The following is a 27,253-nucleotide window of genomic DNA, read 5'->3' as shown; positions in this document are numbered from 1 at the left end:
AACACTACATTTCAAATAAGCAGAAATATTTGTAGTACGCTGTTAACTCTAATATTAACACTATGTGTAATGAGATCAGTGTTAGTTGTTAGAGAGAGAAAACCAACGATCGTTATGAATTTTGTTTTGTTTAAAGATCATAATTGAAGTGGCGTGTTTTAACATTAAGCTCCCTTGCCGGAATAGTTTTTTCCAATACTGTTTATTTTAGTTTAAAAAACAACTAAAAAATCAATAAATTTGCATACAATTATTTATCATTCGGTTATACGAATTTAATTGAGAGTTAATCCTGTCAGGACATCTCTCAGCCAGCTGTCTTTGCGGTATAAAATGAAAAATTATGCAGTACTTTAACAACGAATCTTATTCTAATTAAATCTAGGCCATTTCCCTCAGCATTAAAAAGAAGTCTGAAAACCCGCGAGGCCGAACTTCTAACCTCAAAGCAGTTTCCTGTTTTCACAGACCACAGTCTATATATATTTCAATAATATGTCCTTGCTGCCTTGACATCTTATCTTTCTGCACCACGCCCAGATTACTAACGTGGCATTCTTATATGATATTATATTGTGTATTTATACATACAGTGTATTTTAAAAGTCCCACCTCCCTAGGGAATAGAGATGGAGTAGGTTACTTTGAGGAATGTTTAATTAACCAACTGAGGAGTTTATTGACGTATGAAAATCTTTGACTCCCTCCCACCCAAAATGGAGTATTTTGCGACAAAACAAAATTTTTAAATAGGAATCCCACTAAAGTAGAATTAAGGGTATGGAACAATATAAGTTTAATATTTGTTAGTTTCTTTAAAATTGAATTCAAACGGTAGAAATATAAGTAATGTAATAAAAATGTATTGTTCCAATAACTCACTTCCATTATTTTATATATTTTCGGAAGACATAAGGATAATGCGTCTAACGGTTTATGAAATTTAAATTTTAGTTTAGATGTATTCTTGTGTGTGTGTGTGTGTGTGTGTGTGTGTGTGTGTGTGTGTGTGTGTGTGTGTGTGTGGTGTGTGTGTGTGTGTGTGTGTGTGTGTTCGACAAATCTATATTAACTTAAAAGTAAGTGTTACTAAGTACCATTATATTTTGACCTCATAAATAGCCGTTTTCTCCCTGTCTGTTTTCCAGACTCAAAGTAATCTGTGTTCAAAACTACTCCAAAGGTCATTCAGAGGTCATTAATTGTCACCAACTACAGCACTTAACTAAATAAACTACATAAACTACTAGATAACTTTCTCACTTGTACATTTTAACAGCAAAACGTAATATACGTTACTGCATAACAATTCTATTTTAATCATACAGAAGGTAGTAAAATATGTCACATAATTGTAATTAAAACATTTTTATTATAAAAATATATTTTTAATTTACATGTACCACAAAATTACTTTGATTCATTGCTAAGCAGATATTTATATACAGTAAACTTTTTAGGCTAAATTATATTATTACAATTACATATCTACAAGAATAATAGAATATTTATTCAGTCTTTATTTACAAATGTTGGAAACATTTTATTGAGTTTCTTTATCAAGATCAAAAGTTTTAGTATCATCATTTGTTTCACTGTGAAAATTTATTACTTCGAACTCGTCCTCAGCCTGGAAAAAATAAGAAAACTACATTAACATTCATATTAAGGTGCCAAAAACAGTTTAAATTAACACAATAAGGCAATTTATATTCCTTCGATTCGTGTTTTCTCTGCATTTAACTGCAGGATTTCTTAATTCTATATTAAGTATGGAATGTAAAAAGCAGAGTGAATGAGATGTGAAATTTTTATTCGAATTATTTTTAAAGTAAACCCAACTAATAGTACGATCTTAACACCGTAAATAGAGTAATTTTTATACAGAATCTACTCGTATATATTTTGAAGTGGATATTATAAAATCCTGCTAATTCTTTATGGTGGAGCTCCGACATAACTGTATTGCTCTGATCAAGCTGTGAATGCGGGTAGAAGATTAACCCCACACAAAGAGCTGTGTACAGCACATCCCCCACCGGCCATCCCTATCTGTACAGACTGTAATTACAACTGCAGTATTGGCCAATGGCATTTAACCTGCCATTATTATCCTGAACTCTGCACTGGCAATATTTACACCATTAAATCTTCAGACCATGTAACAGTTCATTCTTGTAAGTAAAAAATATTTTTGCATGAAAAGTTATGTTTTATATAAAATTTACTAACTTGTATGTACATTTTTTATTTATATTAATGTTCTTGAACGCAAGTAAAATTAATCAACTTCCTCAGCAAACTTTTAATATGGAACATAGCAAGAAATAAATCAAATTTTATATATAACCACTATGTAATTTTATTTACATATATATATATATTATATAAAATATATATATATTTTAATATATATAATTATATATATATATATATATATATATATATATATATTTATATATATTAATTATATATTATTATATATTTTATATATATATATATATTATATATTTATATTATATATATATATATATTTTAAAAATATATATATATTTAAAATTAATAATCTCCATTTGATCCTATAGGCTATCAAGTTAATGTTTATTGAAAATTGTTATATAGTTACATATACGTATTTTCATATCTAAACAGCAATTTTTTTGCATGCAGTGAGTCAGATTTTACTTTTATTTGTTACTTGTTTGTTCTTGTAATTTTTTAATTTGGTATTTATATAGATTAGAATCTCATTCACTATAATTGTTACGTTCGTCATAGTCATCATTCACGGCTAACGTTAAATATTGTAATCAAATATTTCTCAATATACTTTAGTATAGAAGATTATATTAAAACCAACACAAAAGTAAATGAACTAATAAAAGAATAATTATTCTGTTTGGTGATTATAACAGTATTTTACCACATAAATGATTGTATTAGGCTACTTTAGCTTGATAAAGTACCTCTCCTAAAAACCTCTCATAATAAATAAACAGATGTATACTAAGTTTGAAAATGTATCAATACAAAGATAAACTAAGAGGTATGTATATATAACTAAGATAAAGTAAAATATCAAAATCTGAACATTATTACATTATGTATTGTATTACATGTCTTGGTAACATTTGATTAATTATAATTCTAATTATATTACACAATACAACAACCAAAACTGCTAAAAACTAAATATTCCGAAAAACTTACAGCTTTCTCCTTCATTGTCCTTAGTTTTTCTTTCGTTGTCCTTTTAAAGAACCCACACTGAAAACAAAGTCCATTGTTATATTTTAATGAATAATTATAACATTTCCGCTAAGTGTATGTTAAAAATAGTTGTTCTTTATTACAATATCTACAATCCTCATGGGAAAAAATATTTTAGGGACAAAACGTACAAAGCAATACTTTTAAAATAGTACATTCTTTCAAAATAGTAAAATTAAATTACAAATTTAGTTATAATAAATTTATTAAGTTCCTGAATGGGCAGTGATACTTTTATATATTTGATAGAAATATAACAGCTCTAAACTACAAAAACTAAAGACTAAAATAAAATATAAAATAAAAAAATTTAACTACTGAAAAAGAAACAAAAAAGCCTAATCATATTTGGTCGAATTATGTATTTCCAAGTCGACTAAAAATATTTCGTTTGTCTGACGTTAATTAGCGTGCAATGAAAAAACAAAATAGAACCATAAAGAGTACCTATAAATACTAAACCTTGAACCTTACAATATATATTGAACATTCAGATGTATTTCATATTCAAAGTTACACCATTTATTGACGGATTTAAAAGAAGTTCCTTATTGATACTGGTACTATATTAAAGTTTTATTTTTAGTCGACCCCTGATATGTACAGAAATGAGACTGTATAAAACTTAATTTCACAATACAATTTTGCTGATATAAAAATGACAATGCTGTTTAGAACAATAAATTAAATTTCCTCCTGTATTTAAATTTAAAATATACGTTACGTTATTGAGCTCCCTCTCTTAAATAATTATAATTTAAGTAATTTTCTTAAAATTTGAGTCAAAATTTTTTTTTATAAAACACTGAATTTGTATTATTATTTATTATTATGATTATTTACACTTATTTTGTGTTATTATTACACGTATTAACTGGAAAAAGGGCTGTTGTATTATTATTCTGAGATATTGTTATACAATAGTATATTTCAGTACAATATAATTTGATATGTCAATTATTTTAATGAGATACAATTGTACGACAACCATTAAAATTTGGTGATGACGTCATTCAGAATAATCCGATCATTACAAGTTTGACTTGTGAAGATTTCTAATATGAACCATATCATGGATTTGGAAACTATATAATAAACTCGTACAAATAACAAACTAAAAAAACAGTTTATAACAAGTCAAGTTATATTACATTTTCTCTAAGTGTTTATAATCCTATTTTTGATGCAATAGGCAAAACTCATTTCATTACCTCATCAGCTCGGTATTATTATTAAAAATTACATTTTTACAATAATGATAAATTATACAGTGTTATATTAGCATAAAAGACCAAATACTTGAATATCCTTATTCATACGGCATTCAAATTATGTGAGATCTGTCATCTTATAAAAAGAGAAAGATAACAATTTCAACTGTAATACGTTGGAATTCTGAAAAATGTAGTATTTTTGTTTTATAATTCAAATTTAAATAAAACTAAACAGCTGTTGATACTTTCAGGTGAAATTCGACAAATGGGCTAAAATATCAATTTACTTTTAAATTATAAAACATTGTTTGTACAATGCTAATCAGTAATATATACAGGTAACAAACACAAATTTAATAAGTTAAATTTTATTCTAGATTGCACTAGTGACGAACTAAAGTATCTAATGCGTTTTAAATAATGTACAAACACTTTTATAAAACCAAACTTAATGAACAAAGTTGTGAATGTTTTCACATACGTTACTCCAACGGTGGGCTTCCTTGACATTGCTACGTCATATTTAAACAGTGGCTTATGAGAAAAACAAATAAATTATCATTAACCCTCCAACTGTTGTTCATCAAAATTTTGATAAACAAACATTTCCTTGCATAATCACTCATTACAGTATATTCCGGCAACGTATCGATTCGATTCATGCACCATTGGATTCGGGAAAAAAAGCCTAAGGAATACTATAGTTTTATTCCTCTTTGTATTGTAGTTGCAAACGTACCAAGTTCGTAGTTTTTAACGTAAAAGAAGATGATGCAATTCATTGTGACCGCCATGTTGTCGATGCCGTCTGAGTGTTGTTGATGTATCGAGTCGTGTTTATTAGTAAGTTTTAGTAGGTTTATTTGTGTTTTAGTGTTGTGTTTAGTGTGTGGTGAATTGTTAAATATTGCAGTAGTGCAAATAAATATATTTTAGAATAAATAAATTTCTCGAAAATTTTTCGCAAAAGTTTTGAGTAATGACAAAATGAAACTTTTTTCGAGTCTTCAAAAAAAAAGTTATGGAATTTATTTTACTACTGCTGTATAGTTTACTTCATTCTGAGTAATAAAATATGCAATATAACATGTATTGAAGTAAAACTGTATTAGTAAAACTTTTATTAGCAAACTCTTATATATACACCCTATTTTCACAATTTATGCGCATCGCTGCTTTTTGTTATATAGTGTTATTATAGTTTCATAAATTTGTATAATGCTTATGTGTTTCTGAAACTAGAATAAATTTGACACAAAATGGTAATCTCACTTTTATAGTTTTCTTACTATAACTTGGTTTGCTAGGTATGGTCCCCCCAAATTAAAGAAAAAAAATGTAAATTTTGAATTTCATGGGAAAAAAGTTTTAGTAAACATTTTTTTAAGGCCAAATTTAAATACTAATATTATTATATGTTTAATTCTGAACACAAAAATATATACTTCTATATATATTACTTTTAATTTATATTTTTAATAAATTTTTTTTTAACCCTTGCACGAGGCTCGAAAACATGCCGCCACTACAGGAAAAAATGACCGCCAGTTGGAGGGTTAACATGCCTCAACCAGCCATTTACTCCCAGACTACAGTCAGAAGAACAACAATCCTTCTATAACGCGAAAACTTGTAAACGTTTATTTTGGAATACTGCATGAACTCAAGAAGGATTTCCTCCGTATACCGGAAGTATGTAATCTAAAGCTATATAAGATATATATATATATATATATATATATATATATATATATATAATTTCAATAAACATTGAATCGCAAAAAGTACTTGCTCCGCCGGGAGTCGAACCCGGATCTCTCACTTGCCGGGTGAATGTGCTACCATTACACCACAGAGCGCTTACTTTTTCCGATTCAATTATTTTGTATTTGGCCGTATCTGTCACATATGCGTTTAAATAAGCAAACTAACATATGATCGGAAGACCAAATACCTGTCAAACGACTTTTATTTACATTAAATTGTGTAAATGGCTTATATATATAGCTTTTTGATCAGCGTAATAAGTCAAACTAAACTGTGGCACTGAAGTTAATTTAAACAGCCGAAAGTAGGCGCCTTTTAACCGAAGGAGGCTTCTCAGTCCTACGTATGTGTATACATTTTCTTTATCGGGACATTGAAGCAAATTCTTATATGGTGCTGGAAATATCTTAGGCCGGAGGTATATGACAATGAATGGAAGTAAACTCATTTTTGGTCGAAGTAGGTCTGCAAAACCAGGATAATTATTCGGGTTTACAAGGCAGACTCAACTATGAGGATAAAATTAAAATTAATTTGAACCAGAAATGCTACTCCACGTGCAAAACATGATAGAAGGTCAGGTTAAATCTAATACTCTTATCCATGAACGCTTAAATAATATATATTTGATGTTTGGCTGCTTGCGTTTGCAACGTTTATAGGGCCCAATCATATTACATCATAAGTGCTTCTACTAAATAGTATAAGGACTTCGATTTTGAAAAGTTCGTGCAAGTATGTGGTAAAAACATTTCCACACATATTATAATATACGGATGGCATATTATATGCATGCAACTGCTTTTTAATTTTTCTTGGACATGGTATACGCTTTGAAATTTTAAACAAAAACATAAATATTTGAATAATACGTTTCTTACTATGCAATACAAATATTGTAAAACTTTACATGTGTTTCGATGATAATTAACCATACGCTTAAAATGATAAATCTCCATTATCTTTGACTAAAATTAAGGCTGTAAAACTGTTACGAGTTTATCAAATGGAGAAAAACAAGAATTAAGGATGAAGTGATGAGGCAAAAGATAAATAAAAGTGAAGACTTTAAATTTTAATATGGTCAGCTTACTCTTATTTACTTATATTGTAATAAACACAAATAAAAACATTTTTAATACTCACATTTGATAAAAACTTGATGAGCAGTAGAAGTAACAAGAGTCCCAATATAATGGAGAGAGGCAAGATCCAACTGGGTAAGCCGTCTCCCCCGACTTCTCCCATCATTACAGTGTCAACAGTGGTGACCTTTGACCTGGGAACAACGGATAATACGTAGTTAGTTAACTTAGTAAAAACGGTCACACAGTGATATAGAGCGCCACGATCCAACTGGGTAAGCCGTCTCCTCCCGACTTCTCCCATCATTACAGTGTCAACAGTGGTGACCTTTGACCTGGGAACAACGGATAATACGTAGTTAGTTAAGTTAGTAACAACGGTCACAAAGTGATGTAGAGAGCCAAGATCCAACTGGGTAAGCCGTCTCCCCCAACTTCTCCCATCATTACAGTGTCAACAGTGGTGACCTTTGACCTGGGAACAACGGATAATACGTAGTTAGTTAAGTTAGTAACAACGGTCACAAAGTGATATAGAGTGCCAAGATCCAACTGGGTAAGCCGTCTCCTCCGACTTCTCCCATCATTACAGTGTCAACAGTGGTGACCTTTGACCTGGGAACAACGGATAATAGGTAATTAGTTAAGTTAGTAACAACGGTCACAAAGTGATATAGAGCGCCACGATCCAACTGGGTAAGCCGTCTCCTCCAACTTCTCCCATCATTACAGTGTCAACAGTGGTGACCTTCGACCTGGGAACAATACGTAGTAGTTAACTAAGTTAGTAACAACAATCCCAATAATATAAAGACGCCACAATACAACAGGTTAAGCTACTTTTCACTTCTGCTATCATGACAATGTCAACACGGGTGACCTACGACCTGGGTAAAACAGATGCTGATTAGTTAACTAAGTTAGTAAAAACAATCCCAATAATATAAAGACGCCACAATACAACAGGTTTAAGCTACTTTTCACTTCTGTTATCATGACAATGTCAACACGGGTGACCTACGACCTGGGTAAAACAGATGCTGATTAGTTAACTAAGTTAGTAAAAACAATCCCAATAATATAAAGACGCCACAATACAACAGGTTAAGCTACTTTTTCACTTCTGCTATCATGACAATGTCAACACGGGTGACCTACGACCTGGGTAAAACAGATGCTGATTAGTTAACTAAGTTAGTAAAAACAATCCCAATAATATAAAGACGCACAATACAACAGGTTGAGCTCATTTTCACTTCTGTTATCATGACAATGTCAACACGGGTGACCTACGACCTGGGTAAACAGATGCTGATTAGTTAACTAAGTTAGTAAAAACAATCCCAATAATTATAAAGACGCCACAATACAACAGGTTTAAGCTACTTTTCACTTCCTGTTATCATGAACAATGTCAACACGGGTGACCCTACGACCTGGGTTAAAAACAGATGCTGATTAGTTAACTAAGTTAGTAAAAACAATCCCAATAATATAAAAGACGCCACAATACAACAGGTTAAGCTACTTTTCACTTCTGCTATCATGACAATGTCAACACGGGTGACCTACGACCTGGGTAAAACAGATGCTGATTAGTTAACTAAGTTAGTAAAAAACAATCCCAATAATTATAAAGACGCCACAATACAACAGGTTAAGCTACTTTTCACTTCTGTTATCATGACAATGTCAACACGGGTGACCTACGGACCTGGGTAAAACAGATGCTGATTAGTTAACTAAGTTAGTAAAAACAATCCCAATAATATAAAGGACGCCACAATACAACAGGTTAAGCTACTTTTCACTTCTGCTATCATGACAATGTCAACACGGGTGACCTACGACCTGGGTAAAACAGATGCTGATTAGTTAACTAAGTTAGTAAAAAACAATCCCAATAATATAAAGACGCACAATACAACAGGTTGAGCTCATTTTCACTTCTGTTATCATGACAATGTCAACACGGGTGACCTACGACCTGGGTAAAACAGATGCTGATTAGTTAACTAAGTTAGGTAAAAACAATCCCAATAATATAAAGACGCACAATACAACAGGTTGAGCTCATTTTCACTTCTGTTATCATGACAATGTCAACACGGGTGACCTACGACCTGGGGTTTAAAACAGATGCTGATTAGTTAACTAAGTTAGTAAAAACAATCCCAATAATATAAAGACGCACAATACAACAGGTTAAGCTACTTTTCACTTCTGTTATCATGACAATGTCAACACGGGTGACCTACGACCTGGGTAAAACAGATGCTGATTAGTTAACTAAGTTAGTAAAAACAATCCCAATAATATAAAGACGCACAATACAACAGGTTGAGCTCATTTTCACTTCTGTTATCATGACAATGTCAACACGGTTTGACCTACGACCTGGTAAAACAGATGCTGATTAGTTAACTAAGTTAGTAAAAACAATCCCAATAATATAAAGACGCCACAATACAACAGGTTAAGCTACTTTTCACTTCTGCTATCATGACAATGTCAACACGGGTGACCTACGACCTGGGTAAAACAGATGCTGATTAGTTAACTAAGTTAGTAAAAAACAATCCCAATAATATAAAGGACGCACAATACAACAGGTTTGAGCTCATTTTCACTTCTGTTATCATGACAATGTCAACACGGGTGACCTACGACCTGGGTAAAACAGATGCTGATTAGTTAACTAAGTTAGTAAAAACAATCCCAATAATATAAAGACGCACAATACAAACAGGTTGAGCTCATTTTCACTTCTGTTATCATGACAATGTCAACACGGGTGACCTACGACCTGGGTAAAACAGATGCTGATTAGTTAACTAAGTTAGTAAAAACAATCCCAATAATATAAAGACGCACAATACAACAGGTTGAGCTCATTTTCACTTCTGTTATCATGACAATGTCAACACGGGTGACCTACGACCTGGGTAAAACAGATGCTGATTAGTTAACTAAGTTAGTAAAAAACAATCCCAATAATATAAAGACGCCACAATACAACAGGTTAAGCTACTTTTCACTTCTGCTATCATGACAATGTCAACACGGGTGAACCTACGACCTGGGTAAAACAGATGCTGATTAGTTAACTAAGTTAGTAAAAACAATCCCAATAATATAAAGACGCACAATACAACAGGTTGAGCTCATTTTCACTTCTGTTATCATGACAATGTCAACACGGGTGACCTACGACCTGGGTAAAACAGATGCTGATTTAGTTAACTAAGTTAGTAAAAACAATCCCAATTAATATAAAGACGCACAATACAACAAGGTTGAGCTCATTTTCACTTCTGTTATCATGACAATGTCAACACGGGTGACCTACGACCTGGGTAAAACCAGATGCTGATTAGTTTAACTAAGTTAGTAAAAACAATCCCAATAATATAAAGACGCACAATACAAACAGGTTAAGCTACTTTTCACTTCTGTTATCATGACAATGTCAACACGGGTGACCTACGACCTGGGTAAAAACAGATGCTGATTAGTTAACTAAGTTAGTAAAAAACAATCCCAATAATATAAAGAACGCACATACAACAGGTTGAGCTCATTTTCACTTCTGTTATCATGACAATGTCAACACGGTTGACCTAACGACCTGGGTAAAACAGATGCTGATTAGTTAACTAAGTTAGTAAAAACAATCCCAATAATATAAAGACGCCACAATACAACAGGTTAAGCTACTTTTCACTTCTGCTATCATGACAATGTCAACACGGGTGACCTACGACCTGGGTAAAAACAGATGCTGATTAGTTAACTAAGTTAGTAAAAACAATCCCAATAATATAAAGACGCACAATACAACAGGTTGAGCTCATTTTCACTTCTGTTATCATGACAATGTCAACACGGGTGACCTACGACCTGGGTAAAACAGATGCTGATTAGTTAACTAAGTTAGTAAAAACAATCCCAATAATATAAAGACGCACAATACAACAGGTTGAGCCTCATTTTCACTTCTGTTATCATGACAATGTCAACACGGGTGACCTACGACCTGGGTAAAAACAGATGCTGATTAGTTAACTAAGTTAGTAAAAACAATCCCAATAATATATAAAGACGCACAATACAACAGGTTAAGCTACTTTTCACTTCTGTTATCATGACAATGTCAACACGGGTGACCTACGACCTGGGTAAAACAGATGCTGATTAGTTAACTAAGTTAGTAAAAACAATCCCAATAATATAAAGACGCACAATACAACAGGTTGAGCTCATTTTCACTTCTGTTATCATGACAATGTCAACACGGGTGACCTACGACCTGGGTAAAAACAGATGCTGATTAGTTAACTAAGTTAGTAAAAACAATCCCAATAATATAAAGACGCACAATACAACAGGTTGAGCTCATTTTCACTTCTGTTTATCATGACAATGTCAACACGGTTGACCTACGACCTGGGTAAAAACAGATGCTGATTAGTTAACTAAGTTAGTAAAAAAACAATCCCAATAATATAAAGACGCCACAATACAAACAGGTTAAGCTACTTTTCACTTCTGCTATCATGGACAATGTCAACACGGGTGACCTACGGGACCTGGGTAAAAACAGATGCTGATTAGTTAACTAAGTTAGTAAAAACAATCCCAATAATATAAAGACGCACAATACAACAGGTTGAGCTCATTTTCACTTCTGTTATTATGACAATGTCAACAGAGGTGACCTTCGATCTGGGTACAACAGATACTGATTAGTTAGCTAAGCTATTAACAGCAGTTCCAAGATCATAAAGCGGACCAAGATCCAACAATAATTAATTCTCTCTTGGCAGTTTTTACAAACCGAGTATGCTGCACACTGGCCTTTTTGTATGTCTATTGCATCTTTAGTAATATTTTCATTATATTTCATTATTGTAAAAATTTCTTAACAGAAAATAATTACAACAAACTTGAATCTTTACAAGTATCAATATTATGGATTAATATATAGTTTAGTGTACCTGTATTGGTATATAATAAAACATGATTATTTACACTCGTTTTTAAGACATTTTAGTTCAATAAGAAACGCATAATCGATGTTATTACATGATATATGAACTATTGAGAAAGGGTAATTATGTATTCATGGTGGGTTCAGTTATATGAATAAATAAAGAAAAGACAGGATGAGAAATACATAATTTATATGTAATTTATTTGTATAAGGTTGTAAAATATTTAGGTTTTGTGTGAAAAGGTTTAGGATACTTAATTAAACTGATATAGAACTTTATGTGTAAAGTTAAATGCAAAATTGCTATATTGAAACTAAATGATTTACAAGTAGATTTAAGTTAACTTCTGTTCCGTAACTGGATATTGAACACAATACATTTATGATTTGATTGTAAAAGAAGTGTTTATGATTTACGTCACTGAGAGGTAAAGTGTGTAGTAACAGTAGTATATTAGCAATATATAGGAAGATAGTACTAGTATCAATAGAAGGAGAAGTGACCCCTTTAAAGGACAGGTTTAATATACGTAGACGAGCATTAACCATGGGTATAATTAGTAGTAATATTGTTATGCCTATTAATTACCTGTGCTCCCAGGGAACATCATACTTCTCAGGCTCTATAATGTCTACTCTTCCAACACTAGACATCTGAATTAAATCTACGTCGCTCAACATTGTCCCTGAAAAAAAATCAGTAACAATGATCATCCAAAATAAACTACATCATTCGAAATGAAGATCTTTTGCTAGTTTTAATTCCGGTAAGTCAGTAAAAAGAGGGGAAAATATATAGGTTTACAGTTAAATAAATTGACCTTAAAATACGTGATAAAAAATAAAATGATAAGTACTGTAAACAGTATTAATTATGTTACTTTTTCATTATTAAACATATACTTAATGTACTTATGTATTTATATAATATTTGTATATATTAAAAATAATACTGTTATTATATACAAATATGTATATACATATTTTTGTACTAAATGTGTACTAAAAAAACTACTACTACTAAATAAAGATAACAAATCGATGTAATATGAAACTGTCCATTATGTAGACATTATTATTTTTATTGAGATTGTATTAGAAAAATATATCTGGAGGCTAAATATTCTTATTATGAAAACAAAATTGGAGGTGATACAAGATAAAGGCTGCGGTTAATAATTTCTCCAATAAAACTGTAATTACAAGGATCAGAGACTCCAAAATACTAGTTTATTCCAAACATTAAAGTATACTAAGGGTGTAATCGGTCAATACTCAGATATTTTGGGTAATTTTAGAGAGCCAAGGTACTTTTATGTACTAAAATCTCCTTTAGACTGATACTTCGTAAGGGTAGGGTTATCATAGGAAGTAATAGATAATTCTGCCCGGACACTGAAAGAGATTATGCTGCTTCAAGGAAAATGTACATTTATGCTTTCAAGAGCCAGACGTTTATTATCCGAAATTTTCAAAAATACTAACGTCTTACATGATCTATTGCGATCCGAATCTAATTAATTAATTAATTAATTAATTTGGCCAATAAGCCAAAGTATATTGTTTAAATATGCAGTCTCAAAATTATTCATTGTGTAATAATTACTTATTATTTGTATTGTAATATGTACTGTAAGGAACAAAACAACTGAGGTGAACAAAACATCGTACCTAGAACTGTCCTGTTGATGAAGAGCTCAAGGTTTACTTCCGCTCTGTTCTGGGTGGTCAAAGGACCGACCTCGCATTTGACCAAGGCACATCCGGTCTGGACCTCTTTGCCTCCTGAACAGTTCAGGTAGAGGGCGCGCTTTACTCTCAACTCGTCGGTGTTCGTGTCGTTGAAGCTCCATGTCGTCAAACTGCGGCGCCGCCGTTGTAACAGGTCCGTAGTGTCTGCTGGTCCTGCAACTGGCCGTCCTTGTGACCCGTCCTGGTCTGTCCATCCGCTAGCTTTCATCGAGTCTATGTCTGGAGCCTCTAGACCACTGTATTCCACATCACAGCGGAAATTATGACCTCCAACATCCACCTGCAGTTATAACATGTAAATTATATAATGTAGTATGCTATTAAAAAGGTAAAAATAACTGAGATTGTATGAGAAATCTTACTATTTACATTTATAACTATAAATTTACAGTTTGCATCAAAGATTTTTTTTAAAGCTAGCCCAAACGTTAAATCAAACAGACGAATACAGAAATAGCAAAGAAACTCTTTTGTTCAAGTGTTATTATTCTGTGGGCAATTGTTTTGAATATAAATTTGTAGGGAGGTAGCAATCGCTGATTTTGGTGTTTACCTGTTTTATGACCAAGGCCGGTTTTGATGTCGAAACATTTTCGCCAGTCAGATCGTTGAAAGATATGACCTTTACTTTCTCTGCAGGCGTTTAAATTATTCAATCAAAATAACTCAAAACCGACTAACGTCCGCCATTTTGATACGGATAAAAGACTTTTGTTAATAATTTATTATCAAAAAGGTCTACCAAAGTTTAGTACAATTGTCAAGTTTCATAAATTTATCTTAATTGGTTCAAATATATAATTTGTTTTAACACATACAGCAGATAAGCGGAATACTAAATTTTTAGACAATACCTTTGTATGAACTTTTTCCTCCTTTTTATCTTTAGTAAACAATCCCAAAGTACTGGAACACTTTTACTGAACACCCTCTATTTACAAATATACAAATCATCATTTGGTAACAGATTATTCATACTTACGTGTGGAATATGAAGCTTTGCGTAAAGAAGCTCATGGTTAGCAGCAGGTGGAGTGTAGGCGATGGGAATTTTGAACCGAATAAGTACTGATCCAACTGTACTGGGTCCATAGTTTATTATCTAAACATATTTACAACAATTCAATTTACTAACAACTTTAATATGAACATCGCAGTAACATAATAGTCTATACAACACCAACATCTTTTACAAAACATAACTACAATCACAATATTAATTATAACGGTTGCTGTTGCAATAATGAAATACAAAAAACTATTTATATTGTTTTTGATTGAGCAACACTAATCGGTATAAAAACCATGGGTTTTTTATTCAGATCAATTATAACAAAATCGTTCTAAAAATAAATGTACAATATTCCCTAAACAAAAGTACTTTTACAAAAAAGAGTAATAACTTTCGATATTGTATAGAATACAGAATATAGTGAGGTTTGTCAGCCTCGCTTCCATAATTTGCATAATTATTGGGCAGTAATAATCGTAATAGTAAAGAAACTTGTTAATTTAATTAAAAAAAACATATAATTAAAACAAAGAGAAAACTGTAATCATTATTTGTGTCCGTCACGATGAAAATTAAAAAACAAATCCTAGTTAGCGTTGCATAAAATACAATCTATTTGATGGCTATTGTCAATTGAAATATTTCAACTCAATATAATAAAAACTTTATTTACGATATTACGTATTTATTCAATTTTCTCTTTTAGTTAACTTTTTTGGGAATTAAAACTTGGTTTATGGCCAACAGACAAGACAACAACTATATATATAATAATAAATATATAGTATATCTATAAATATATATATATATGATATCTTAATAGAAATCATTAAATAATTATAATATATAATATAATATAATATCTATGATATAACTATATATATTACATTATAGTCTCTTAGAGCATTTTCAAAAGAAAACTACAATTTTTTCGTACACTATTACGCGTTTGTAAATTAAACAACTTGTATCAAGAACACTTTTTAAAAATATACACAGAATAAAATAAACAAACAAAAGAAGAAACACCTGTGAATTAATAAACATCTGATTAATAAAAATTCTAAAAATGTTAAAAAAGCGATTTTTACAATGTAAACCAAAGTTTTGATTAGTTTGTTAATTTAACAATTATAACATAAATATAATATAATTTTGTAATGTTAGGTAAATTTTGTAGCACAAATTATTAAATTGGGAAAACAATAATTTTAGGCGAATGTTAAGTCGCCATAGATGGGTTTTTTTCGATTTTAATAAATAAGCTAGGTGTGCCAATTCATTATACCCTTAGATTTAAATCATTTCGAGAGCTGTTTTCCACAAGGAGTAAATTTTGCTTAATAAGCTTTGAGTTTGTAACAATCCTCAAAGCTTTTTGTTATGATGAAGAATAGCGGTGTAAGGCGTACTGGTTTTATCTGTCGTCTTTGTTATTGCCTGGAGAGAAAAAAATATAATTACAAATATCTAAATAATTATAAATTACATATATATTATAAATATGTATATATATATATAGTGTAAGTATAAATATACTGATTTTGTAATATATTATTACATACATAATATATAATAAATATTTGTATAGTTATTATTATATAAAATAATAATATATATTTCTTTGAAACGTGCATTTTCCTACGACATCATTCTAGTATGGAATATTACTGCACATGGACATCTTCCTTACACGATCTGTTAATTAGTATGGACATGTTATGCTACTGCACATACTCTATATCATAACCTGCAATATATTGTAATTATAACATTAGTTATGCCTATGTCTAATTTTATTTCAACTGACATACCCACATAACACATATATATATATATGGCACGATCATAGTAGATTTATCAAAATAATTATGAACAGTTAGGTACAATCCTAGTAGCCTGCATTATTTACTTTACTGCACTAAAATCAACCCCACTAAAATCTTATTTTGACCATCTAGCACACAATGATTGACAACGATGCAGTAGTCGGATGAGTGTTGGTTCCATAATAAATAGTAAAAGTTGGGTTGGGTTGTAATACGTTTGGGGTTGGGGGGTCATGTGGTGTGTGTCCGTTGATTGTAGTGATTGAATTACTTTACTGCAACTGGTTGGGGGGGGTGGTCTGATCAACACTGAGATATCTTAATTTGACATTGTGTTGTCTAGCCACACTTTGTGGTATGGGATGTATGTGACATCGTGTGGTGTGGGTGTTTGTGTTGTTTTTGTTCCCCTTTTTGGAGAGCCAATGCGATTTATACATTTTCATAATAAATAGTAAAGTGTTTTGTAACTTTATCCTTAGTAGGATTGATATTACTTTATTTTTACTGCACCCGTGTGTCAGAATCACAACACTAAATCTTAATTTGACATCTAGCACACAATGATTGACATCGTTGTCCTTTTGGAGAGCAATGCGATTATACATTTTCATAATAAAATAGTAAATGTGGATTTTGTAACATTTTTCCTAGTAGGATTGAATATTACATTTACTGCAACGTGTTCCAGAATCCAACACTAAATCGTAGTTTGACATCTAGCACACAATGATTGACATCGTTTGTCCCATTTGGAGAGCAAATGCGATTATACATTTTTCATAATAAATAGTAAAGTGTTTTTTGTAACTTTTTCCTAGTCAGGATTGATATTACTTTACTGCACAAACGTGTGACCAGAATCAACACTAAATCCTTATATTGACATCTAGTCACACAATGATTGACATCGTTGTCCATTTGGAGATAGCAATGCGAATAAACAATTTTTCATAATAAATATGTAAAGTGTTTTGTAAACTTTTCCTAGTAGGATTGATATTACTTTTACTGCAACGTGTGTCAGAAATCAACACTAAAATCTTATTTGACATCTCGCACACAATGATTGGACATACGTTTGTCCATTTTGGATGAGCAAATGCGATTAATAACAGTTTTTCATTAATAAATATGTAAAAGTGTTTTTGTAACTTTTCCTAGTAGATAGATATTACTTTAACTGCAAACGTGTGTCATAATCAACACTAAATCTTATTTTATTGACATCTAGCACACAATGAATTTTGACATCGTTGTCCCTTTTGGAGAGCGAAAATGCCGATTAATACAATTTTCAATAATAAATAGTTAAAAGTGTTTTTGTAACTTTTCCCTAGTAGGGATTTGATATTACTTTACTGCAACGTGTGTCCAGAATCAACACTAAATCTTAAATTTGACATCTAAGTCACATCAATAAATAGACATCGTTGTCAATTTGGAGAGGCAATGCGATTATACAATTTCTTCAAAATAAATGAGTAAAAGTGTTTTGTAACTTTTCTCCTAGTAGGATTGATATTAATTTACTGCAACTGGTGTGTCAAATCCAACCACTAAATCTTATTTTGGACATCTAGCACACAATGGATTGACATCGTGTGACCACATTTGGTAGAGCAATGCGATTAAAATACAAAAAAATTTTTTTTATATTTTTTTTTTTTTTTTCACATAATAGAAATAGTAAAGTGTTTTGGTAAACTTTTCCTAGTAAGGATTGATATTGACTTTACTGCAACGTGTGTCATGAATCAACACTAAATCTTAATTTGACATCTAGCCACACAATGATTGACATCGTTTGTCCTTTGGAGAGCAATGCCGGATTATACATTTTCATAATAAATAGTAAAAGTGAGTTTTGTAACTTTTCCTAGTAGGATTGAGATATTACTTTTTACTTGCCAAAACGTGTGCCAGAATCAACACTAAATCTCATCTGACAGTCTAGCACACAATGACGATTTGACATCGTTGTCCCATTTGGAGAGCAAGTGCCGATTATACATTTTTCATAATAAATAGTAAAGTGTTTAGTAACATTTTCCTAGTAAGGATTGGATTATTACTTTAAACTAGCAACGTGTGTCATAATCAACACTAAATCATAATTTGACATCTAGCTACACAATGAATTGGACATCGTTTGTCCTTTTGGAGAGCAATGCGAATTATACCATTTTCACATAATAAATAGTAAAGTGTTTTTGTAAACTTTTCCTAGTAGGATCTGATATTACATTTTACTGCGCAACGTCGTGTCCCAGAATCAACACTAAATCTATTTTGACATCTAGCCACACAATGATTGACATCGTGTTGTCCATTTGGAGAGCAATGCGATTATACCATTTTCCATAATAAATAGTAAAGGTGTTTTTTGTAACTTTTTCCTAGTAGGGTATTGATAATTGACCATTTACAACTGCACACGTGTAGCCAGAATCAACACTAAATCTTATCTGACATCTAGCACAGCAATGATTGACATCGTATGTCCTTTGGAGAGCAATTTATGCGAATTAAACATTTTCATAATAAAAGTAGTAAAGTGTTTTGTAACATTTTCCTAGTAAGGATTGATATTACTTTACTGCAACGTGTGGCCCGAATCAACACTAAATCCTATTTGACAACTAGTCATCTAGCCCAACAAATGATTGACAGTCGTTGTTCCATTTGGAAGAGCAATGCGATTATTACATTTTCATAATTAAATAGTAAAGGTGTTTTTTGTAACTTTTTCCTATAGGATTGATTTTACTCTTACCTGCAACGTGACCAGAATTCAATCCAACACTAAATCTTAATCGTGACCTCTAGCACAACAATGATGTGACTTCGTTTTTGTCCTTTTGGAGAAGCAATGCGATTATACATTTTCATAATTAAATATTAAAGTGTTTTTGGTAACTTTTTCCTAGTAGGAATTGATATTACTTTACTGTCAAACCGTGTGCCAGAATCAACACTAAATCTTATCTGACATCTAGCACTACAATGATTGACAACCATCGTTTGATCCTTTTTGGAGATCAATGCTATTATAGCCATTTTCATAATAAAATAGTAAAGGTGTTATTGTAACTTTTTCCTAGTAGGATTGATATCACTTTACTGCAACGTGTGCCAGAATCAACACAAAAATCCTTATTTGGAACAACTAGCACACAATTGGATTGACAATCGTTGTCCATTTTGGAGAGCAATGCGATTATACATTTTGTGAAGAGCATAAGCGGATCGTGAAAATCGTATAACGTTAGCGAATTCTCCTCCCATAGACTGTTGTGAAAACGCGTGACTTTCTGTCACTCCAGTCCTGCAGACCTACCGATAAACAAGAAACCAATTAAATTTTTTTACATTTCTAACTTCCTCCACCTCCTCCACTAGCAGTTTTTAAAAGACCTTTTCATGAAAAACGGGAAGACCTATACAAAAGTAAATTCCAACTAAAAATGGCATGTTTTTAATTGGCATTTTGTTTTCAATAAAAGTGATTTTGATACGTTTAACACTTACGATTTTACGACAAAGAATTTCACTTAAAATTTGTGTTTAGAAAAGTAAACTACACTTGTTTCTACTAATTCCATGTATACAAGGAAAAGTTACAAGCTGGGAGGGAATTTATTTAAAGATACCTTTATAAACATAAGAATTTATAAAGTATTTCAATTTTATAGAATTACTTCTCTGCAAACAAAAACTGTAGTAAATTTTTTTATGTTTACCGTACATTAGATCCCAAAAACAAACTCCCGAAACAGTACCATAACTTTATCGTTTTCATGAGACTATTATTCAAAGTTTTAATTCTTAGTATTTTTTATTATGCGAACATATATAGTATATATAGTATATATATATATATTATATCGTATATATATATATATTATTAATCAATATATAGTATTAAGATCTAATTTAATCATTTATACTTAGTCTATATTTGATCTTTCAAGGGAGGATTAGAGTATGTCAGTTCTAATTCTTCAAGATAAGGATCAGCAATATTATTAAGACTTTAAAACGGTGTTTTTTGGCATAATAGACCTACCTTCGTAACTTGTGAACCACTTGAATTTCTTCAGTATCAATTTTCTCTCTTGAGATCCCAATATCAATATTTTTTTCTGTTGTGAATTGCCTAAAAAAGCACAATAAAATTTCATTATTTAATCTCTTAGAATCGCAATTGATTAATTATGTTGCTTTTTCATCCGTACAGATGAACAAACTACGTAATTAGTTAGAAATTAAATTACGAGTATATTCCAGATTCAATAAAGCTTAATTAAATTTCTTAACAAATTTTACATTATTTCTAACGTAAAAAAAGAATGAAACTATTATTTTAATGTTTATTTAAAGTTAAATTTATATGTTGCTTATTGCTAAAGTATGTTTTGTCTAAAATTTATATTTTTGTATAGCAGAAATCCGAAAACCTGTTATCACACAGCACTACACTACTATCAATGCTTTTGAGTAGGTATCATTGAGATCATGAAATAGCGCATATAACCTGGGGTTCATAAAGTTCATAGGGTCCTTTATTTAACAAAATTATTTCAACCGATTTGAGTGACTGATTTCTCCATAAACTGGAGTGGTCTGTAACAATAACATCTAATAAATAAAATGGGATACAAGTTCAGCTTTCAAGTACTACAGTCTTTTCTAGTGAATCTATAGAACACTATAGCCACTGCATTTTAATGGTGACAACTTACCCAGTAATGTCTACTCGACTGACCAGTCTCAACGGGATATCTAGAATGGCAGTATTGTCTCTCGGTGTCGTCTCCTCACTGGAGCTCCATGCTGTCGCATTTAGTTTTAAAGACGTGGTATGAATAGGAACCGAGGTCACATCTACTTCAAACTCGGTAGGAACCTTGAAAACAAACAAACAGAACAACACTAAATAAGCGCATGATTATAGGAAAACTTTAAATTTCATGAATAATTCAAATCTGATTCCGGTTGATAGTATTAGGCTCATCTGTGCTGTCCGGATGGACTTTCAATCGATATGCACTTCCCCCTCAATTTAGTAGCGTTTGAATCATGAGTCAGTGAAAACCTTGTGTCCATTGCAGCGCAATAAGCAATGCGTCTACAACAAAAAATTACAAGCGATTGTACTCAGTTTGTTTTCTAATTTATGTATCCTATAATTATCTCCTTGCAAAAATTGTTACACATAAGAATAATATAAAAATTATACTAATGCTCACTCAGCCAATTCCCAGCTTTTTATCATCAAACTCTATTTTACCCATTTCATATATATAAAGATATTAAGATATAAAGATTATTTCGTGTAAAAATATTTACTAGCATCTTGAAATCTTGATATATTAAACTTATTCTGAATTATAAATCTTAAAATTGTATTCCAAGTAACCTTGAACTAATATTAAAGTTGAAAACATTTTTTTAACAAATTTTGCTTCGTCTTATACTCTCTTGCAATGTGGCATTGAACATTTTTGGAAAGCTCCGATTCCTTCTCAATTCCTTTGATTAAAGATATTCAATCTTTCCTGTAAGACAAAGTTCACATTAGTTGTCAACTAGTGTCCCATCGTACATCGACTAGAATTTGTAATAGCGCAAAACCCCACGCAGAATGGATATAAAAAGACACCCAGTGATCGGCCTCCGACTACCCAATTACAAGGCTAGAGAAATTAATTGTCGACCGTTAAACCCCTATTTTGACCATTTATTATAGTCAAGTCTTTCTTTACCAAGACAATCTTCGTGGACCCTGTTTTGAAAAATTTTATTTTAAATTTTACTTAAGTTTTGGCACATTTAATTATAATAAAAAATCTAAATATTTTGTAACCAAATATTTTTTAATTACATTTGCCAAAACTTAAGTAAAATTTAAAATAAAATTTTTCAAAACAGGGTCCACGAAGATTGACTTAGTAAAGATATTTATTATATATATATATATATATATATATATTATATTATATATATATATATATATATATATATATATATATATATAAAAACAAATTAGTGTAACTATGAAATTTGAATTACAACTAGGCTGAAAGCAGAGTATGACTCTGTTATGAGTTATAAAGTCAAAGACATACATATACGGAGAAACTAATGGTTCACCTATTACGTTGCAAGGTAGGAGTACGCCATATCACGCATGTAATAAGCTACGCAAAGTTTTCATAAAAAACTATAGCTCATTTCAGTCTCGAGACATTCTGCGGTCGAATAGCCAGACAGACATCATACAGAAAAGATGTTTTAGCATCCTCCGGGCAGCCAAAAACGTCTAACCTACTGATTGACTGAATTCAATGACGCTCAGCCAAATCCCATGGAGGGACATTCAAAATCATTAAACTCAGTGTTGAAAATATTTAAATGAAGTTTAATATATATTTCAAGACTACAGACCAATTAGTTCTCAAGATGTGCGGACAGACAGAAAAAAATGAAATTTTCCGTTTCTCTCAAGAGGCTGGAAAAGTTTGTAGATTACTCTAATTTAGGTACTTTCCTTCACGAGATATGATGTGGACAGATAAACAAACATAAATGCAATATTTACAGTCCTATAAGTTGTAGGCTTTGCTAACGCCCAGCCAACAATACGAATATATTCAATTTAATTTCAGCATAAGAAGTATTTATGTTTTTTACTTGTTTATTACTAAAACCTACTTCTTTGTTTGAAGTTTATTTTTGACGACGGAAGTATTGTGAAAAACGGGATTTTCCGGACATTTGCCATCGTTTAGTGAAACAAAGCAAAAATGTTTTTGATTTTTTCATTAAACGATGGCAAATGTTCGGAAAAATCCTGTTTCCTTCATAAACCTACTTTTCTATCAACGTTTTGAAGCAATAACAGTCTTCAATTTATTTTGTAATATATGAATCTTTTGTCACTTTCACTACGATTTCTGACAAAATAAAATAATGTTTCAAATAGTTGTACTTCAGGAAAATATATAGAGGAAAAATGGAGAATACCAGATTGTACGTGTCACCTCCTGCGATCAACGGGTTTCCCAAGTTACACAGGATCACTTCCTCCTGTGGCTTTGTGGTAATATCGGCCTCGGTCTGGTAGCAGTGTTTGGGCAGCTTCGCTAACATATTCCTCCTCGGTAGAGTGAACTCAAGCTTGGTCAAGTACGCAGGCTCCCCTGCGTTCATAACGGTAACGTTTACGATAAGCTTTGAGTCTCTTCCAAGTACCAAGGGTTTTCTGAAAAATAGAATTATAGGAAATTAGAAGTACTAATGAATCGTGGAGATCGAATTTTTAGCATATTTTCCAAGTGCGAACTTTTAAATCATACCCAGACGCGTTAAAACCTTTAGGGTACTATTTGAGAGGTGTGTATTATTGGACATTGTTACTTATAAAGACATTGATGGCTGTCACGTCATGTCCTCCACCCAACTATCAATTGTTTAAAACTTCGCTGTTTCAAAAATACAAAATGAATATTATTATATTTTAAACTGCTTACAATATTCCATTTGCAACAAAGTTCACATACCCTAACGATCCATTTTTGGAAGATTCGTCCATTAAGTCTGCGCTACCGATTGTAAAAACGAGGTTTTGACGAAACAAACTACATATATTACAGTATATTACTTAAAAAATGTTTCATTAGTAAATAATTAAAAGGTTTATGAAAATAGGATGAAATATTTTTGTGAACAGGACAACTTAATTTTAAAAATATGTGTTGTATTTTGGGTACTATTATATATTATTACATGGTTAATTACGTATTGAACTTACCCTTGGTTGGAAGCCTTGAACACCACTTTTAAGTCTGCGTAACACACGTCCTTCTCCTTGCAGCCGTGCGCGAACGGCACTTTTTTTTGGATCGAGGTTGGTTTATGAGGATCAACCACTGGACACATCTTGCAGAATGTTTTCTCTGAAAAATTTAAAAAATTACTATCCTACGTAGTTTTTATAAGGACTAAATTGTAATATGGATTTAAATCCCAATCGCAGAGTGTAACAGTGTATAAAGGTACATAAATATTTAATTTACTTTATAAGAGGAAATACTCGAGATTTCAGCATCAAATAAACCGTAACTAAGGGGCAACGAACTGATCTTTTACAAATTGACAAGAGGGAGTAACACAAGGATATACTTTTTGTATAAATAATTTTTGTTTATACAAAAATTGTTGATTTAGTTTGTCAGTCTTAACCAATGAAAATTTTATATGTTGACAACCATTCCATTTAACTCAACTAATAACCAAATAACTCTATTGCGTGTCAACGCCATGCACATTAACTCCGAAACACCACTGAATAAAAGCAAAACACTAATTGTTAACACTTAACTACAGAATATAGGTAACAACAGGTCTACACTCACCACCCAACCACATTGAAACAAACGTGGATTTGATACACAACATGGTTTTTGTGATTCCGGAACTATACGTGTCATAACGCTTTGGTATGATTTTTGTATTTTAACTTAAATTTTAGTTGTGTTAGGTTAGTTATTCACCTGAGGAAGACATCAGATTACAGATCTCGAAACGTATTGTTACTGATAACAAATTTTCGGAAAATCCTGTTTTTTCACAATCCGTCCATCGTCAAAAATACACTCTTTTACATAGTTAGAATTACAATACCATATAGAGAGCAACTGCACGTAAAAAGCAGTTTAAGTGACTTTTCTTATAAATTTGTGATTTTGATGAAACATAATTTAAGTAAATCGCATGTTTTTAAATATATTTTCACCAAAATCTGTAATTTTCTTAAAGAAAACTATCTTACTGAATATGTAAATCTTGTGCATACTTTATACAAATTTGGCCGCGTTTTATTTTGCCAGATCACATAAAGACCTAAACTGCCTTCTTTAAATGCGTTTAATTTCTAGTGCAGTGATCAAAATATTTCTTTTTTCCGGTGAACTTATAATGCTATGAATTTAACATAATAAATATATTTATTATGATATATTACTTTTTCCTTTTCTTTTTTCCGATATTTTGAACCTTATTTGAATCGCCAAACTTAAAATATCTATAGTTTTGGTTAATTACATTTTTTTGTATTAATTGTAGTTATAAGAAGTGTACAGAAGTGCCAACCAGACAGACGGTCGAAATGACCATTGTATTTAGTGCAAATTTTTGTTCCTTACTTAGGATAAATAAATACTTATTTATTTTAGTGAGCTAAAGCTAGTTCCTATTAAGATTATTGAAGGTAATATTTTGTTTTTGTTTATTGTACAAATAAAGCACTGTTTCTTCTTCTTCTTCTTCTTCTATATTTAAAACTAACATTTGATTGCAATACCTTAAATTTTATATTATTTTACCTCGGTCAACTGTAGCGTCATCCTTTATCTTGTATTCCATGGAGATTTCTATTGGTTGGATCACGTATCCTATGTTTTCCTATAGTTTAACAGAACTCTATTACATACTGATAGACAATACAACTTTACAATATTTTACATTCTTGTTTAGTTGGTTTTAGCATTATTGTATTATGTAGCACTATGGATTTATGTTAAATACTATACCTTGAGGTTTATTATCAATGGCCAGCAATGGAAGCTGTCTCGTTCCAGGCGAGTCTGTAGTGTTAGTGTGATACCCTGAGCTTTGCTATCGGAGAAATTTGCTCGTCTAAGGTTCTGATCTACCTTTACCGTTGACTCAGCACCTGGTACACACACACACATATAATTCGGTATTTTCCATGTTTAACTCCAAGTAGATTAGGTTCGAGCTAGCAAAGCAGCAAGAGGTCATTCACTCACCGACGTAGGGAAGTAGGTCCGAGCGAGCTGCTGTGGTGTACCGCAGGCAAGCTTTGACTGTAAAGTTGGCAGCATTGGTGTCCAGTTTCTTGACGTTCGACTCCAGATAGGCCTCAAAGTCAATAACAGGGTAGCTCTTGATGATGACAGCGTTGGCTGATTGGTGGCTTCCAACGGCGATGTCTACAGCAGAATTTGGTATAAAATTTAAAAGGGCAATTCAAATAAAAGTGAATCTTATTGTTTAGACTATAATGTTAAATTTAGTCTACACAGTTAATACATAAAATAAATACGCAAAGTACTCACCGTTGAACGAGTTATCGTCAACGTCAATTCCAGAGGATATGCTGATACCCAGACCCGACAAAGGGAGATCTTTATTGATGTCGGAACCTGAGATCCTCTGAGAATATTGGGTCTTGAGACCGCCGCTCTTTCCGTGATAAATATACACAGCCCCTGTTCCTTCGTATGGTGCGCCCACAGCTAGAT

At 31.6% G+C, this 27,253-nt stretch overlaps 2 protein-coding genes across 2 annotated transcripts in view; both read right to left on the bottom strand.

The window, feature by feature from the left end:
* Positions 1-1,352: 1,352 nt before the first annotated feature.
* Positions 1,353-15,204, bottom strand: LOC124355472 (integrin alpha-5-like). Its single transcript, XM_046806622.1, has 6 exons — positions 15,064-15,204; positions 14,001-14,361; positions 12,919-13,015; positions 7,398-7,530; positions 3,211-3,267; positions 1,353-1,630 (listed from the first exon to the last, which is right to left on the bottom strand). The coding sequence occupies exons 2-6, from the start codon at positions 14,287-14,289 to the stop codon at positions 1,544-1,546; spliced, it is 663 nt and encodes a 220-aa protein (XP_046662578.1). The 5' UTR covers positions 14,290-14,361; positions 15,064-15,204; the 3' UTR covers positions 1,353-1,543.
* Positions 15,205-21,574: 6,370 nt separating this feature from the next.
* Positions 21,575-27,253, bottom strand: part of LOC124355471 (integrin alpha-PS3-like) — a 30,955-nt gene continuing 25,276 nt past the window's right edge. Inside the window, exons 11-17 of the mRNA XM_046806621.1 lie at positions 27,068-27,253; positions 26,759-26,941; positions 26,519-26,661; positions 26,312-26,390; positions 24,739-24,883; positions 23,952-24,189; positions 21,575-21,831 (exon numbers count right to left, since the gene is read on the bottom strand). Coding sequence (XP_046662577.1) covers positions 21,664-21,831; positions 23,952-24,189; positions 24,739-24,883; positions 26,312-26,390; positions 26,519-26,661; positions 26,759-26,941; positions 27,068-27,253 — 1,142 coding nt within the window. The 3' untranslated portion in view covers positions 21,575-21,663. The remainder of the gene's footprint in view (positions 21,832-23,951; positions 24,190-24,738; positions 24,884-26,311; positions 26,391-26,518; positions 26,662-26,758; positions 26,942-27,067) is intronic.

This window comes from Homalodisca vitripennis, chromosome 2 (genome assembly GCF_021130785.1).
Source record: "Homalodisca vitripennis isolate AUS2020 chromosome 2, UT_GWSS_2.1, whole genome shotgun sequence".
Taxonomy (NCBI): Eukaryota; Metazoa; Arthropoda; class Insecta; order Hemiptera; family Cicadellidae; genus Homalodisca; species Homalodisca vitripennis.
Note: the sequence above shows the minus strand (reverse complement) of the source record. Positions and strands in the feature narration are given on the sequence as shown.

Coding starts and splice junctions, on each gene's coding strand:
- LOC124355472 (XM_046806622.1), bottom strand. CDS start 14,289: ATGAAAGCTAGCGGATGGACAGACCAGGACGGGTCACAAGGACGGCCA. Junction 13,016..14,000: donor CATCAACAGGACAGTTCTAG/GTACGATGTTTT, acceptor ATTTTTTTTCAG/GGACAATGTTGAGCGACGTA. Junction 7,531..12,918: donor GATGTTCCCTGGGAGCACAG/GTAATTAATAGG, acceptor CGTTGTTCCCAG/GTCAAAGGTCACCACTGTTG.